Source organism: Ceratotherium simum, chromosome X (assembly GCF_057802395.1).
Source record: "Ceratotherium simum simum isolate JZ-2026a chromosome X, ASM5780239v1, whole genome shotgun sequence".
In the NCBI taxonomy this organism is placed as follows: domain Eukaryota; kingdom Metazoa; phylum Chordata; class Mammalia; order Perissodactyla; family Rhinocerotidae; genus Ceratotherium; species Ceratotherium simum.
In genome coordinates this window covers 37,822,487-37,838,931 of record NC_141940.1, presented here as the reverse complement: position 1 = coordinate 37,838,931, position 16,445 = coordinate 37,822,487, and the positions used below count along the sequence as shown (strand labels likewise).

The 16,445-nt window shown below is 36.6% G+C and overlaps 1 protein-coding gene across 1 annotated transcript in view; it reads right to left on the bottom strand.

Annotated features, from left to right (window-relative positions):
• Nucleotides 1-16,445, bottom strand: part of AMMECR1 (AMMECR nuclear protein 1) — a 107,515-nt gene that overhangs the window by 18,307 nt on the left and 72,763 nt on the right. Inside the window, exon 3 of the mRNA XM_004440485.3 lies at nucleotides 4,648-4,762. Coding sequence (XP_004440542.1) covers nucleotides 4,648-4,762 — 115 coding nt within the window. The remainder of the gene's footprint in view (nucleotides 1-4,647; nucleotides 4,763-16,445) is intronic.

Here is a 16,445-nt window from a genome sequence, read left to right as displayed (position 1 = left end):
TTGCAGGTAGACATTTCAATTTATCAGTTAATGAATTTTTTTCCCCAAATCATTCACTCTTCATCCTTCTCATACCTACCAGAGCACTAAGTAGATCAGGATGTGAGCAATGATCCGCAATTCTCAGAAGGGTGGGACCACTGTTCCAACTTGTCTTTATAGCCTTTTGTGGATGGTTTTGTTGTTTTTTAATGACTACCCAGACTCCTTGAGAGGCTACCTATAGACACTCATTTTAAATGTTAAAATTACTATTCTGAGGAAATATGACATATAGAAGCATTACTGATTATTCTGTCAATTCAACATTGACTTGAAATTTATTATATCCACTTGTGAAACCATTCATCAAACATTCCTCACATTATCAAATAGAAGCATTCTAACCTCTAAAACAAAGTTTGATGTAAATCCTACTTTCCTACTAACTTGCATTATAAAATGAGAGACATGTTACCAAAAGAGAGTTCCCAAATAGGATGAGTTAAAAATCTTGGATGAAGAAGACAGTAAGATAGTAGCCAGCCCTGTGGCAGTTCACTTGTTTCCTGATCATTTGAAAATTAGGTAGCTATTACCACTGGTCACATCCCTCATCCTCATGACCACAGGGATTTGTCTCTTGTTACCGAAGTTACCTACATCTACGCTTTGGGACTTCTAGACTTTGCCCTCTCCCTGCTTGGATCTGGGCATTTTCATCCCTTTAATCAGGAATTCTACTGCAGTAACACGCTTCACCAGTGGGGGGTCAACTCGCAAACTGTATTTCCATCAGAAAAGCCATGTGTTAGAGGCTTCTGCTTATATAACACATACTCATTACCAATCTTTGACTTAAAAATTCTCTATTAAAATTCTGTAATGATCTCCTGTTTCCCCCTCTGGCATAAACATATACAGCACTTTGCATTTCAGGTTAAAATTAGATACTTACGGTGAATAGCCTATTTCATTATTGGAAGAAAAATTGTACCTATTTGACAGTGTGAAATTTCTCAAAATGAAACATATACTTTCATAATATAGACTGACTCCTCATAAAGGAAATTCACAATACAAATAATTAACTTATATACAAAGATAAATCATAAACAAAGACTTCCCCAGAATCCTCTTTTTAATAGTGAGTGTATATAAAATATGATCTCAGTTACATAAACAAATATGCAGATTTATTGATACAGACACGGAAAAAATTGGAAGAAATATTCCAAAATGTTAACAGTGGTTATCTCAGAATGGTGTAATTATGAATGGCTTGCATTTTTTTCTTTATATTTTAAAAATTTTTAAAGTTTTCTTCTTCAATAAATTAGAATGACTATACTATTATGGACAATAGGTTTAAATATATATATGCATATGCATCTATGCCTTTTTATTGTGATAAAATACACATAACAAAATTTACCATTTTAACCATATTAAAGTGTACAATTCAGTGGCATCAAGTACATTCGCAATGTTGTACAACCATCACTAATCCAGTTCCAGAACCTTTTTATCACCCCCAATGGAGACCCTGTATCCATTAAGCAGTCACGTCCCATTCACCCATCCCCAACCCCTGGAAACCACTAATATGCTGTCTCTCTCTATGGATTTGCCCATTCTGGATATTTCATACAAATAGAATCAAACAGTATGTGGCCTTTTGTGTCTGGCTTCTTTCACTTAGCATAAGGTTTCCAAGGTTCATTCATGTTGTAGCATGAATCAGTACTTCATTTCTTTTTATGGCTGAATAATATTCAATTGTATGTATATGCCACATTTTGTTTATCCATTCCTCTGCCGAAAGACATTTTGGTTGTTTCCACCTTTTGGCTATTGCGAATAGTGCTGCTATGAACATTTGTGTACAAGTTTTTGTTTCAACATCTGTTTTCATGTCTTTTGGGTATACACCTAGGAGTGGAATTGTATTGACATATACTTTTTAAAAAAAATCTTTAATTCTACTTTGGCATTCTGTGTTTAAATTACCAATGCTTTGTCAGAATTATTATTAAGGATAACCTTTATAACATCATTCCCACAATAATACCATTCCATTTTCAATCACTGACTATGGTACATTTTTTAAAGCCTAAATCACATTTTTGTACTTAAAAATGTGATTTTCACCCTTACTCTTTGGGAAAAAATTTCTCTTATGCTAAATACTTTAAACTGCCATTCTAGCAGTCCCTAATTCACTTTCAAATGTTTATATATTAAAAGTACAAAAACATATGTGTGTCATTACTTTAACAGAGAAGCATCACTACATAGACACCAATATTTAAGGCTTAAGGAATGTATTAAATGTACAATATCAAATAGAAGCAATATAGAATCATCTAGAAATTCAAACTGGCAGATAGTGATCAGAGAGGATAAATATGTCCTGAAAGAGTACACAGTAGCAGTTCTTAAGTGCTTTACCTCCTGCTCTCCCAACAGAAAGCTGATACATCTCGTGAACATAAAAGCCCAATAATATCAAGGTTAGTTTCAGCTATAGACCGTGCTTGAAGTGGGCCAAAGATGACGATGGTGTACTCTCTGCTTACCCAGACGTATTTAACAACTGTTGGATTCTCCCATTTTTCCTTCTCCCAAAACACATGCACACACGTTTATGCAATATACATGCCACACATGCACGTGCACACACATGGACATCAAAACTGTACTTCCAACTCAATGGCTGCAAGTAAGAGTAGAAGTGTTTTTGTAGCCCAGTCATCCCTTAGATCTCAGGTGTTTCTCCCTGTTATCACTCCCACCCCCACCACTACACACACAGCACCCTGAAATTCAGAAAGCAGAAATAAAATTCTAGCTAGAGAAGAGGAAGCAGTAGCTTTAAAACAGTAAAAGAACCACCCAAACAGTAATATTTGTTAATAAGTAAGGGATATGATTTGGGATCATTTAAAAATAAAGTACTGGGGAATATTTCTATATTGGTCAACTTCTCTTTAAGAAAAATTCAAATAGGAACAATAAACTTATAGAAAACAATTAGGAAATTTTAATTCTATAAAAGGTTTTATACATTCCAACTTTACTAGGATCAACACTAGCAATTAATTTTATTTTTTCCTTTACAAAAAACCTTAAGATGCTTTCACATTCTGATAACGCTCCAAAAAACCATACCACAAAACCCAGGAGGAACTCTTTCATACTACTCTCTGCAGAATTTTAAAAACAGCTCTGGCCTCACAACAATAATTTATATTAGAGAGATTTTTTTCAAATGAAGATCAAGAATTTTATAAATGTTGGGCCGGCCCTGTGGCTTGGTGGTTAAGTGTGCGCGCTGCAATGCTGGTGGCCCGGGTTCGGATCCCGGGTGCGCATCGAGGCACCACTTCTCCGTTCATCCTGAGGCCGAGTCCCACATACAGCAACTAGAAGGATGTGCAGCTATGACATACAACTATCTACTGGGGCTTTGGGGGGAAAAAATAAAAATAAATAAAAATCTTTAAAAAAAAAAAAAAAAAGAATTTTATAAATGTCTTATTTTGTATGTGCAAAAGCTGAATGGCAGTGGAGTAAGTTGTCCCAAGTCTCACAAGGAATCAGGGCAAAGCCAAAAATAAAATTCAAGTCCAATTAACTATTAAGACAGTGATCTGTTCACAAGGCAAAATATCTCAGCTACCATGGGGGACAGTCATTATAAAAAGGCAGCAGAATTAAAACAGGTTATATCACAATGATACAGTCATGTATTTATGAGTGTGTGTGTGTAATAGAACGCTATGTGTATCACTGAATTCCCATTGTTTCATTCTTATAGCACTTATTTCTTCATGCTTTGTGTATACTTCTTTTCTCTGCTATTAGACTATAAGATGCTTTATGGCGGGGACCAAATCTTAGCACTTTTGTACATTGCACAGTGCCTGGAATACAGTAGGCATTCAGTAATGTGGGCCTGTTTGTGTGTAAAATTTCATAGACAAACACTCAACTGTCTTCTCCCAACCACTAAAAAAATCATGGTGAGAACATTTGAACTTCCTTAAAAACCCAATTCCGCATACTACAGAATAAAAAGATGATTGACATAGGCTACTCTGATAATGGCAACGCACAGAGATATCTGTGATATAACCTTAATATTATTTGTTAGTGTAAGTGCGTAAATTAAGGTAGTCAAGATGAATTAGCGTGATTTAACTCTAGTTAACCCACACCCTGTCATTGTCCACAAGCTGATTTCCCCAACTGGTGTATTGTCCTAGCTCTTTTGTTCCTTGTTTCTGAGATGTATCCTCTGACCACGTAACTGCTTGGTGGCAGTTACACCAGAGTGCATCGGAATGGAAATAAGAGAAGAAATAAATTCCAATCAGTCCTTCTTACTACTTATTAACAGATTTTATGAGGTGTTGTGGTGAAGTCATAAGATAAAAATGAAGAGCAAATTCAGCTTGGGGATTAAAACAACACATGGCACTTTGCCTTTTAAAAAAACTCCTTCACTCATATCTTATTGATCAGCTGTGAGGTTTATTTATCCATGTTACTCTCCACCTCCATTACAATAGAGAATGGGCTGAAAGACCTATTTTCTGGGCCTAATTTTTAACCATTACTCAGGAATTACCTTCATTTTTCTTTAAAAAATTTCTGTAGTCTTACCTCCCAGTCCAAATAATCACAGACATCTTCAAAGTTAGTGAGCAGAGACACTGAGCAGAACAGCCGTGGCAGCTCATCCCTTGTCATTGGGGGAAAACGGCTATCTTTAAGGGCACTGTTGAAAACAAACAAATATTAAAGCAATCACTAGATATGAGAGTTCCTAATTTCAAATGCCGACAATTATTTGAAAAAGGTAAGAGAGAAAAATAAATCAGTAAGGTGTCAAAGGTGCCAAAAATCTTCCAAGTATTCAAAGGCCCCAGAGATTTTAGAAGTTGCTATTTTTTTCATTCAATAGACTGTGTTTACTAGCCAATCCTGTGACCAATTCAATTGTAAAGAGTGAATGATCAACTACATTTCCTGTACAGTCATTTCCTGGTGTACTTCCCTATTACTTGTAGAATCTGAGAATGTTTTATTTTACTTTTGAGGAGAATAAAAACCAGACTAGTGGAAACTTTTGGGGAGACTTCTGGATCTAGTGCTGGTGGAAGAATATATATATATATTTCATGTTGTAAAAAAAAAAAAAGTTTATACTAGGTTGGCCTGTTACTATAGAACAGCACTTGGTGAGTTCAGAAAAAGGATCAAAATTTCATCTTCTTCAAGCAAAAGAAATCAAGGAAAATGAAAATAATCATGCAAATTACAGACTAAAAATACTCACAAGGATTTCAGGCCCCCTATAAAGGATAATTCAAGATATGACTCAAAAATTGTGAAACTACAGGAAATAGGGCTAATCTGGGAAATAAAAGTATGATTAGGAGACCATTAATCACATCAATGGATTTCTGAGTACATCAACTCTGATTGGATCCTGCAATCAAGGGTAGTATACCACAGTGCCAAACTCTAGAAAAACCCCACTGTACAGGACAAAAATGTTGGAAGACCATAATTCTTCTTGCAACAGTAGAATAGACAGAAAATACAGACACACACACACGCGTACGCACGCACACACACACACAGAGGCACTGTGTGTTCCCTGTACTTTTAAAAGAAACCACTTCCTGGTCAAGAAAAACAAACACACCTCTGACTGCACACTATATCAATGGCACTGCTGGCATGTGCGCCATCGATCTTCAAATGTCCTATATAGCATCCAGGCTTAGAAAATGTTTTCAGTGATTAATCCTTAGAGGTTACAAACTTAGAACCTACAAACTGCTTGGGTCATAACTAAGTTCTGTGGCCTTTGGAAATAATTTAATTCCTTTTTCAGTGACTTCCTGATTGCTGGATTTTCCTTTTTTTTCGTTTTTCCATCCCTTCCTTTGTATTCTGAAACTCACCCACTGTATTGTACAAATGTACCCCTATGTGAGTATTTTCAATGTATTTTGGTTCTATCCTGCTATGCAAAGGAAAATGCTTATAGAAAGATATAGAAATGTTCCATATAAAGCATAATGTTTTTTCCCTCTCAAGGAACCACGATTAACGAAGAAAGTCAGGAAATCTGTGATGATGCGTACTCTGAGAACAGCATTTCACTATTTTATAATTTAACAACATAAACTTCCTTTGGTTTGGCTTCTTTTATTTTCCTACTGTCAAATGAAGTTTTAAAAAATATTTTCAAGTTCTCATTCAAAGCCAAAGAAAGATATACGTGTGTGTAACACCCCCACCCCAACACACACACACACACACACACACACACACAGGAGAGGAAGTTCTAAAATATAGACCAGAAGAATCCCATGCATAAAAACCAAAAGGCCAACCACACTTTCAGTTTTCCTGTTAGAAAGACAAAGAGAGCGAGGGAAAAAAGCCTTATACATTAGAAAAATATGAAATGTAATTTTTTAGGGTTATAAATTTTTTATTGTAGTAAAATATACATAACAAAATTTACTGCTTTAACCATTTTTAAGTGTACAGTTCTGTGAGATTAAGTACATTCACATTGTTGTGCAACAATCACCACTATCTATCTCTAGAACTTTTTTCATCTTGCCCAACTGAAACATGGTACCCATTAAACATTAACTCCCCAGTCCTCCCTCCTCCCAGCCCCTGGCAAAAATGTAATTTAAATACATTTTTATAATTTCAAGTAATTATAGTAATATAGTCACTAAGGTCTTTGATATATAACAGCTTTATTGAGATATAATTCACATACCATAAGATTCACCTTTTAAAGTACAGAATTCAATGGTTTTTAGTATATTCACAGAGTTGTACAACCATTACCACTATCTAATTTTAAAACATTTCATCACACCAAAAAGAAACCCCATACTTATTAGCAGTCAGTCCCCATTCTCCCCTCCTCCCAGCTCCTGGCAAGCACTAACCTACTTTCTGTCTCTATGGATTTGCCTATTCTGGACATTTCATATGAGTGGAATCATACAATATATGGCCTTTTGTGTCCGGCTTTTTTCACTTAGCATAATGTTTTTGAGGTTTCATCCCATGTTGTAGCATGTATCAGTACTTCATATATTATTTATTTATTTATTTTTATTTGATAAATTTGACGTTACATTTTGTAAAAGTACTTCATCCTTTTAATTGCCTAATAATATTCAATTGTATGAATATATCACATTTTGTTATCTATTTATCTGTTGATGGACATCTGGGTTGTTTCCACTTTTTGGTTACTATGAATAATGCTGCTATAAACATTCATGTACGAGTTTTTGTGTGGACATATGTGTTCACTTCTCTTGGGTAGATACCTAGGAGTGGAATGGCTGAATCACATGGTAATTCTGTGTTTAACTTTCTTGAGGAACCAATAAACTGTTTCCCACAGCAGCTGTACCATTCTACATTCCCACCAGCAATGTGTGAGGGTTCCAATTTCCCCATACCGTTGTCAACACTTGTTACTGTCTGCCTTTTTAATTATAGTGCTAGGCCTTCTTTAATGAAGTGTGTTTTGTATCTAGCTCTAGCTTTTAAATTAAAACAATGCACATGATGAAGTTGCCATACAGTTAATTTCTCAAGACTTTGAGGCAAGATCATTTTGTTTATTTCCTAGCAAACCACTGAAAGGTAAATTTTAGCTGAGTGCAATTCAAACTATTTCAAATCAATGAAACTTTCAAGTACTTAAAATGTAACTGAGGATCAGGCTAGGAAGTTTTCCTCGTGATATGGAGCCTTGATGCTCAATCATTCTGTGCTTTACAGAAAAAGAATGTTTAGAACAACGAGTGAGTGGGAGAATGCTAGCATGGCTAATAAGAGAAACTGATAATCATGCCTTGCCATACTGAGACTCAAATGTATTAACTTCAAAATTCTAAAATAGTGAAGGTATATCTGTCATGATGGAAACAGTCTGACTTTACAGAAACACTCATTCAAACAAGACTTTTAATTCTTGCATTTTTCATCAATTCTAAGTAACTTTTCATTAAATTCATGAGCATAGAAAAGTTCCAAAAGGTAGGAAGCTCTCAATATCTCTAAATGCAAATTCCTAGGGAAAGGAACTAGCAATGAAAGCCTAGCAAGGATTTAAGGGATTATAAAAAAGATGAAAAATGCAGCTGGAGACTGACCTCAGAGCTGCTAGGCTGGTGTGGATAGCTGATAAACAAGCGCTTTAGCTTCCCTCAGCCCCACTCACTTGAGTATACAGAATATGCAATGCGGAAGCGGAGCCTTCAGAGAAGATATGCAGTCCAGAGTTGAGTAGTGACTTACTCGAAGTGACCCAGCTAGTTAGTGACACAGGTGGGGATACAACCCAGATTCTCTGACTCAAGTCCAAAATTCTTTCTAGTATCCACATTTCAGTTGCCACCTTTGAATGGATTATTATTTTTTTAATTTTAAAATTAAATGCTTGCCTTACTTGGCAATTCTGATCTCATACCTGTAGTGCCTCTGCCTAAAGAAGATAAATAATAATTTAATAGCATTCATTAGTAGCCAAAGGGTAAAGAGAGCTAGACTTCCTGTCTACTGGAAATCTGCAGGAACAAAAAGGATTTTTAAATATTAATATTGTCCATGGAAAGCATTTTATACCAAAGTAGTGTCTGCCAATTTAAATTCTAGGCAGTCTAAGGAACCGACAAACAAGCAGATCTTGTAGTAAATTCATATGAGGTTCTCTTTGCTACAATAGGAAGCCATTTTCTAATGTTTAAATGTTGCTTGGGAAAAAAACTTTTGTACAAAACCAGCTGGCTGCTCTATCACCCATATAATGGATGGGTAAGGTTTAAACAACAGTTTAATTCACATACCAAATTCAAATATATTCAATTCAAATTGGCACCTTCTCAAGAATATGTCACCTAATTGAGAAGCAGCATTAACATCTGTCAAAGTTAATATCTAATGTTAAATAGCACTTTAATGAAAATGAACATTTTAAAAAAAGGAATTAAGAGTTTAGCTATCAAAGAATCAAAGGGTTTGTGACAGTGGCTGGAAACTATGAGAAAAAAAAAACAGCTGAAAAGACACAAAACCCTAGACATTTCAAGGTTCATCATGAACAATATAGCATGCAACAGAAATGGTTTAAGTGAATCTAGCTAGCTAGCCATTCACTCACTCGTTCATTCATTCTTTCGCTTTCTATAACATTGATGACCTTAATCAGTTAACAAGTGGAAAGTTACCAAACCGAGAAGGGCTTCACATTACAGGCAATCATTTTTCAGGACAAGGAAGTAATTAAAACCAAAACTAAAAATCCCTGTTTTGATAGGTGAAGAAAAGCAAATCAAGCATACATTAGTCTAAAATAAAAAAGTTTTTTTCATGAGGGGTTTCAATCATCTGGAAAATCTGCCATTCCTTATCAGAGCTTCTGGAACAGAATGCACATGCGGCATGTCTGAACTCCAGAAACTTAGAATACTAAAATCCTAAACCCAAATCTGAAAAATTATCTATAACCTCTCTTTCACATTAAGTAGCAATTTCAGCTTCCCATTATTAAAATAAATAACAGACATAAAATGGAATGCAAAAAAGTAAGCGACTATTCATCAAACCTAACGATAGAAAGGAGCAACACAGGACACAATTATTGGAAAGAAAGGAGGAAGGGAAACTTACTTTGGTGAGGGCTTTGACCCAAAAGGAAATTTTTGATCGTAAGCCATACATAAAGTGTTACTTAATTGCGAGATGTTTTTTCCCTTTAGAGTAATAAATACAACCTACTTGCTGCTCAATGGGCATTCACATTAAAATGTATTAATTTTAATATATATTTTTAAATGTGATATGATTGGTAATTAACAGGGAATGGAGGAAAGAACTAAGGGATGGAACAAAAGGAGGAGAAGGTAGAAAAGAGGAAAAGAAAAATGGAATATATTCAAAGAAATAAAGATGGAAGGGAAGAGAAAATAAGAAGCAGGAAAAGGAAGTGAGAGGCAAAGAGAGTAAAAAAAAAAAAAAAATAGGGATGCACATAAAAGGACAAAGAGAGAATGCCAGGAAAGAAGAGAGGAAGAGAAAGAGGGGGATGAAGATCAAGTGCGATAGGTCCTGTAGGTTTTCATATATATTCTGTGGCTCCTACCCTATAGGCTTTAGAGTGTTATCACCTAGTGCCCTCTGATTAGATTAAAATTCTTGAATTGCTGGAATCTCGAATTCTTAAAAGCCTCTATTTTCTGAGATAGCCACAGCTGCCCACCAGGAGGGAAAAATACTCTCTGGGCTGCATGCTGTGATGACCAGAGCAATATCATCAAGAACCTGCCTCCTAGCCACAAGTTCCTCACCTCTAAATTAGGAGAATAGGTTGTGAATTTGATTTAGTGGAACAGAACTAACACTGGAAAACACAACACACCTAAAGAAACAGATGGCTAAATGTTTAGTGTATATGGCAGGTATTCCTCATTTCTCTCCATATAATGTCCTCATAATGCTCTCCTTGCAGCGTTGCTGGATTTACTTTATCCTGTTTTTAGAAATTAACTACTAGAAACAGTTTTTTGATTAAATTATTTTTCTGATGAAAATCTCTTAAAATATATTCTACTGGAGTATAATGAACATAATTTAATTTTCTCTTCACAATGCAGCTTCATCTTTAAGATTCAATATGACTTTGGGTCAGAATTACTATACAGTATTAGAACAGTGCTCTCAATGGTCTTGGCAAGAAAAATCTGTGGGTCTGGAAAACAGATTACAGTATGACCACCAACAATTTCCATCCTGGGAAATCTGAAAACGTGAGATCGTCTCTACTTTCAAGAGAATGTAACGCAAAAATAACCTGACATAGACTTTCCAAGTTTTCAGGGATCTCATCCTTGTGTTCTCTAAGTTAGGATACTGTAAAACTGAACTACCTCTCAAATCAAATTCAATGTAAATGTTATTGCCTTTCTCTTGGAATTCGGACACCTCTACTACCCTGAACAAGTATTATTTGCCCAGGGCCATCAAAAGCATGTCTCCAAGGTATAACAACAGTTCCCTGTGATTTACTTCTAATATATACAGCTCCTAAAAATGCAAATACTGAAGTTATCATTAATACATGATCACTATTTCACAGTCCTATAGAACATAGCACAGTGGAATGGTCAAGAGCTTGGGTTCTGGGGTCACATACCTGCATTTGGATCCTGGCTCCACTGCATACTAGCTGTGTACGTTTCTTAACCTGTGTCAGCCTCCATTTCCTCATCTATAAAATGGGGATAATAATAGTATTGTACCTACCTCACAGAGTTACTGTGACAAGTAGAGAAAATAATAATACCTGCATAAGTGCCTCACATACACTAGGTTCTCAATAAGTATCGGCTGTCAAAGAACTCTGAATGATGATCAGCATATTTGTTAAGTTTATGCCCACAGGGCTGCCCCCATATCATGGGTCTGATGAAAGGAAGGGAGCCCCAGGACCAAGACTGACTCTTCAACTTTGATATGGAAGGATCTAAACAAGTTATCTTCTCTAGGAATTAAATGTGGCCATCTCAGGGGATAATCACTACCTTTCCAGGTTCTGGTGTTTTTGAGACTTCATCTCATTTTCTTTCATTTTCAAAATATTTATTAAGCACCTGCTATATGCCTTTTATTATGTGAAGAGCCATGGAGGATACAAGAATAGTGGATTACAAAGTAATATATGGATATGTGTAAAAGACTTATTAAAATCACATACGAGAGAAATGGTTAGACAAGGTTAGCTTCTTTCCTGGAAGGATCTGTTTACACTCTCTGCTACTGGTTTCCCAGTTACCAAGTGACCCAGAATTGCAGGCAAATTTACAAAAATGAAATGTATACGCATTTTTTTCTAGTAACAAATCTACTACATCAAATAAGGTGCTTCTTCATGAAGAATTTCCATTATCCTGCACGCATGCATTCATATGTTGCTTTGTAACTCTTAGTTTTCCTGAACTAGATTTTTTAAATTCTCCAGGGCAGGGATTGGTCTTTTACTTCCCTAAAAGAAATGTCTGCCAAGAAATATAGTTCTCTGAATTGTGTTCAATTTTTCTTCAATGGATTTAGAGATATTATTCTCTATCCTACTGGTTACGCTACAGCAAAATCCTTAGGAAACAAAACAAAACATTCTCTAAGCAGCAAACACAGAATGAGAGATGAGAGGCTCCATGCTTTCCTCGTCTAAACCAGTGGTCTCTAAACTGTTTTGATTGAGCATTCTTATCAATTAAAAAAGTTTGAACATACATCTCCAATGTCTATATTTATAAAGTATATACATGTACTACTATCACAAGTAATATATCCAAAGCACAACATATACTTCGAGTAAGTTTTGTTGTTAATAACAGTGGGTAAAAACACATATTTCAAATAATGTTCTTTTTTTTTTTTTGTGAGATCAGCTCTGTGCTAACATCTGCCAATCCTCCTCTTTTTTTTGCTGAGGAAGACTGGCCCTGGGCTAACATCCATGCCCACCTTCCTCTACTTTACATGGGACACCGCCACAGCAAGGCTTGCCAAGCGATGCGTCGGTGCGTGCCCGGGATCCAAACCGCGAACCCCGGGCCACTGCAGCAGAGCGCGTGCACTTAACCGCTTGCGCCACCGGGCCAGCCCCTCAAATAATGTTCTTGATAATTTCTTTCTTATCTTGGGGCTGACATCTTGTCAGGTCTGAACAGATTATCTTCATTTTTACTTTATGACTTGGCCAACCAAGTTACAAGGTAACTTGTAGGAGAAGTGTCAGCAGGCTCCGCCATTTTCTTGTCCTTGCCTTTTGTTTGTATTATTGCTATTATCATCAATCCACTGTTCCTTTGCAGGAATCTTCTTAAGCCACTAGTCCATCCTGAATGGGTTAGTTTATCTAGCTTTAGCTAACCTAGGCACAACGGTCAAATGGCTTAAGCAGATTCTTGCAAAGAAATCATAGGTTGAAGATAATACTAAACACCATGAATCTACTTAACCAGGCACACGTAAACTGAAATATGCTGCAATATGCCAAAAGTGAATGAAAGGAGTGTGCCACTATCAACTCCCATCAAGTCGTGGATCTTGTGCTTTCCTTAGGATTCCTCATTTACAGTATGTGACAGTGACCCTCTGACATAGACCAAATGAGAGCCTCAGGGTCAATCCATACATTAAATATTAGTGGAGTTCAAATACTTTCTTATATTTTACATAAAAAGATCATCAATAGAATTTCTAATGTCTTCTTCTGACCCCACAATGGATAATCTGGGTGCACCCCTCTTTGGAGACTGCTAATCTAAAGCTCCTAATCAAGTTCTAAGAGACTGGTTCTAATACGCTTAGACATGACACTATGAGCATACATAGCTTTAAATACAAAAGAGCAAATATCTGTTGAGCACCTACTGTAAGCCAGATGCTATACAGGTATTATCTTGTTGAGTCCTCAAAACAACCCCATTTTGTAGATGAGGAAACTGAGATTCAGTGAGTTTAGTGAGATTAAGCAACTTGCCAAAGGTCATAAAAAGAGGTAAGCGAGTTGACATTTGAACTCAGGGCTACCTGCCTCTAGAGCCCATTCTCTTTTCACAGTACTACTTCTAGAATGTCAACAAATTAACATAAATGTATACACATTTAACCAGTTTTAAGGCATTTTTCCCCAATTAATGCTTCTTCTCCCAGGGTTTAACTGAATGCTTTAGATTACAAGCGTGAGCAGGTTCTGAAACTAAGATAAATGGTACTTCTTTAGTGAAAGTGTTAGCTTGTTTTTCTTCTCTTCTTCTTTCTCCATTTTGATCTTGGTGATTCAGAGCTGCTGCCATTGAAAAACATCTGTTTTATCTAAATTTAATAAGCCCTATTAGTGGGATACTAAGCCTTCCTTTATTCTGAAGCCTTTCCACAATTTGAAATTTAATCTGCTGGAAGTCATAATAGCGTTACCAAAGTACTAGTTTTGGATATATCTAGGCTGGCGGGCCTGTTTCTGATTTTTAACTTTGCTTTTCCAATCTGAATGAATAAGCTCTCTCATACCCACTGCAAGAGTCATGCAATTTTTTTCCTTCCCTCTTTCCGTGGTAATCAAATCTATAAATTGAACTCTGTAAACTGCAAAACATATGTCGTCACTCTACCTTATGTGCCGTGTTAGGGTGGTTTGGTCTTACCCCACTCTTTTACTGTCCTTTCTAAAACTTCTGCCAGTCCTAGATGGTACAGGTCTGCTGAGAGCTAGCATGCTGGTTCTTATTGTGTGGCCTGTTCAAGCTTTTCTCGACTGTCAATGACGGGGGACTATAGGTAACAAAGGACAGGAGTTAAGTCAGTCTTAAAGATGAGGTACAAAGAAAACTTATCAACTTGGTCACGCTGAGGAATTGAGAGAGAAGGAATCCAGCCCTCCACACTGCCTCACTGAGATGTTTTTCATCTTTATTTTCCTTCTTTTCTTCCCCTCCCCCCATCTTCTGGATGTTTTCCTCTTTTCTTTCCTCTTTCTACTCTAGTAAGGTAAGAAAGAAAGGATAGTAAAATGTCATAAGAAGATGAAAGAAAAGAGGAAAGGTAGGGGGAGAGAAAGCATGGGGTAGGGGGAGAGATAAGAACACTAAGACAAAGGCATACAGCTGCCGCCTTCACCAGCCAAGTGTAACAAGTCAGTGTTCTCATGCTCTGCCATTGGGTCAAGATGACCCATTCCCTTTTGTAGTGGTTTTAATGTTCTATTTCAGCCTTCAGGGAGTAGATAGGTGATAGTGACAGAGAAAGGTACATGATCCACTGCCTGTTTCCTTCTAGAGTTTTTAAGGTAACCTTGAAAAGCAGGAAGGGGGTTGGGAAGAAAAGTCGAGTACCTCACCCCAGCCCAGCAGCCTAGCTGCTTAACCAGACAATGGTTATAGATCAGTTTCTTGATTTGTGGACTTTCCAATGGCATAATTCTCTATAATGAAGCATAACTACATATCTGTTTTTAAAGCCTCTGTAACTTGCCTTACATTCATTTAAATGGAACTATTTTAATTTTTATCACTATGTGATATGTTTGGGGGGAAGTTTCCTTTAAATTATTCGTATCATCTTCATTTTATATGATTCTTCAAAGAGTTTCCAAAGGGTCTTCACATCTTTTATCCTGCCTGATCCTCAAAACAGCCTCATGAAGTAGACAAAGAAATCTAAATAGGTCTTCTCCAAGAACAAGGTCCCCTATAGTCACAGAGTCACCAAATTTTAGAGCTATAAGCACTTAGAGATCACCTAGTCCATACCCTTCATTTGACATTTGGGAGAACTACAGCAGAAAGTCATGTGTCAAAAGTCACACAGCTACCTATATGCGGCATCTCCTGACTTCCCTTGTCCCCTATCCGCTGATCTTTCCATTATTCTTTCACATATTTGTTGAGCAACTCTGTCCTAATCCAGTAACACTGCAGAACGGATATTCAAGGAGCAAACAAGAAAATGATGCCAAAGGTGTGAGGGAATAGCTAGAACAATAAAGCAGTGAGCTTCCCAACATAACTCAGCACTGTCAGGCACCTGGCACTTGTCAGCATGCTGAAGCCACACAGAATCTAGAAACTGAGCAGATAAGGTTAGGGGAGCAGTGGAGCACCAACACTGAGGATGGCGAATGTGGTCTTCACTACTGCCCTCCTGTGCACTGCTAACCCACACCACTCCTCATCTTACTCTATTCTTACACACTCCTAGTAGGTGTCACTCTCTCCTCATTGTGCTTTTTCCCCTTACTCTTTTTACCTTCCAGTCCATCCATTCTGCCTCATCATTTCTCCCTAGCTGCTGAGCTACACAGAAGGATCATTCAGCAGAAAAGTTATACATTTTTTAAAAAGGGTATTTAATTCCCCTTTTATCAAGCTCTAACATCTAGAGAATCTGTCCTTGTTGTAAATGCCACTGTATGTTCTGGTTGTGTGTGTATAAATATGTCAAATTATAAGCTGGTCAGGGCAAGATAACTTCAACGCCCATTTTCAAGTAAATAGCACAACGCCATGTGTAGATTCACCATGGGAGAAATATGTGGTTCGTGATGTACTGCTAAAGCTCTCAGACTTTAATCCAACCTACCTTCCAATCTCTTAACTTGGAACAGATTTTACTTTATTCCTTTCAACAAATATGTTTAAAGTGAGCTTGATCAAATAGAAAAGGATATGTTAACTCTTCATCTCTTGTTTGGTTTAGATCTTGATAAACTTAATTTCCAAAGGCAAAGAAAAATTTTACTTGTATAGTTTTCCATTCTATTACCATTAAAAATCACTTAATTCTCACTCTGAAAAGGTCTTACTTTGATTTTGTTTCCATGAGACAAGCACATGGGGTAA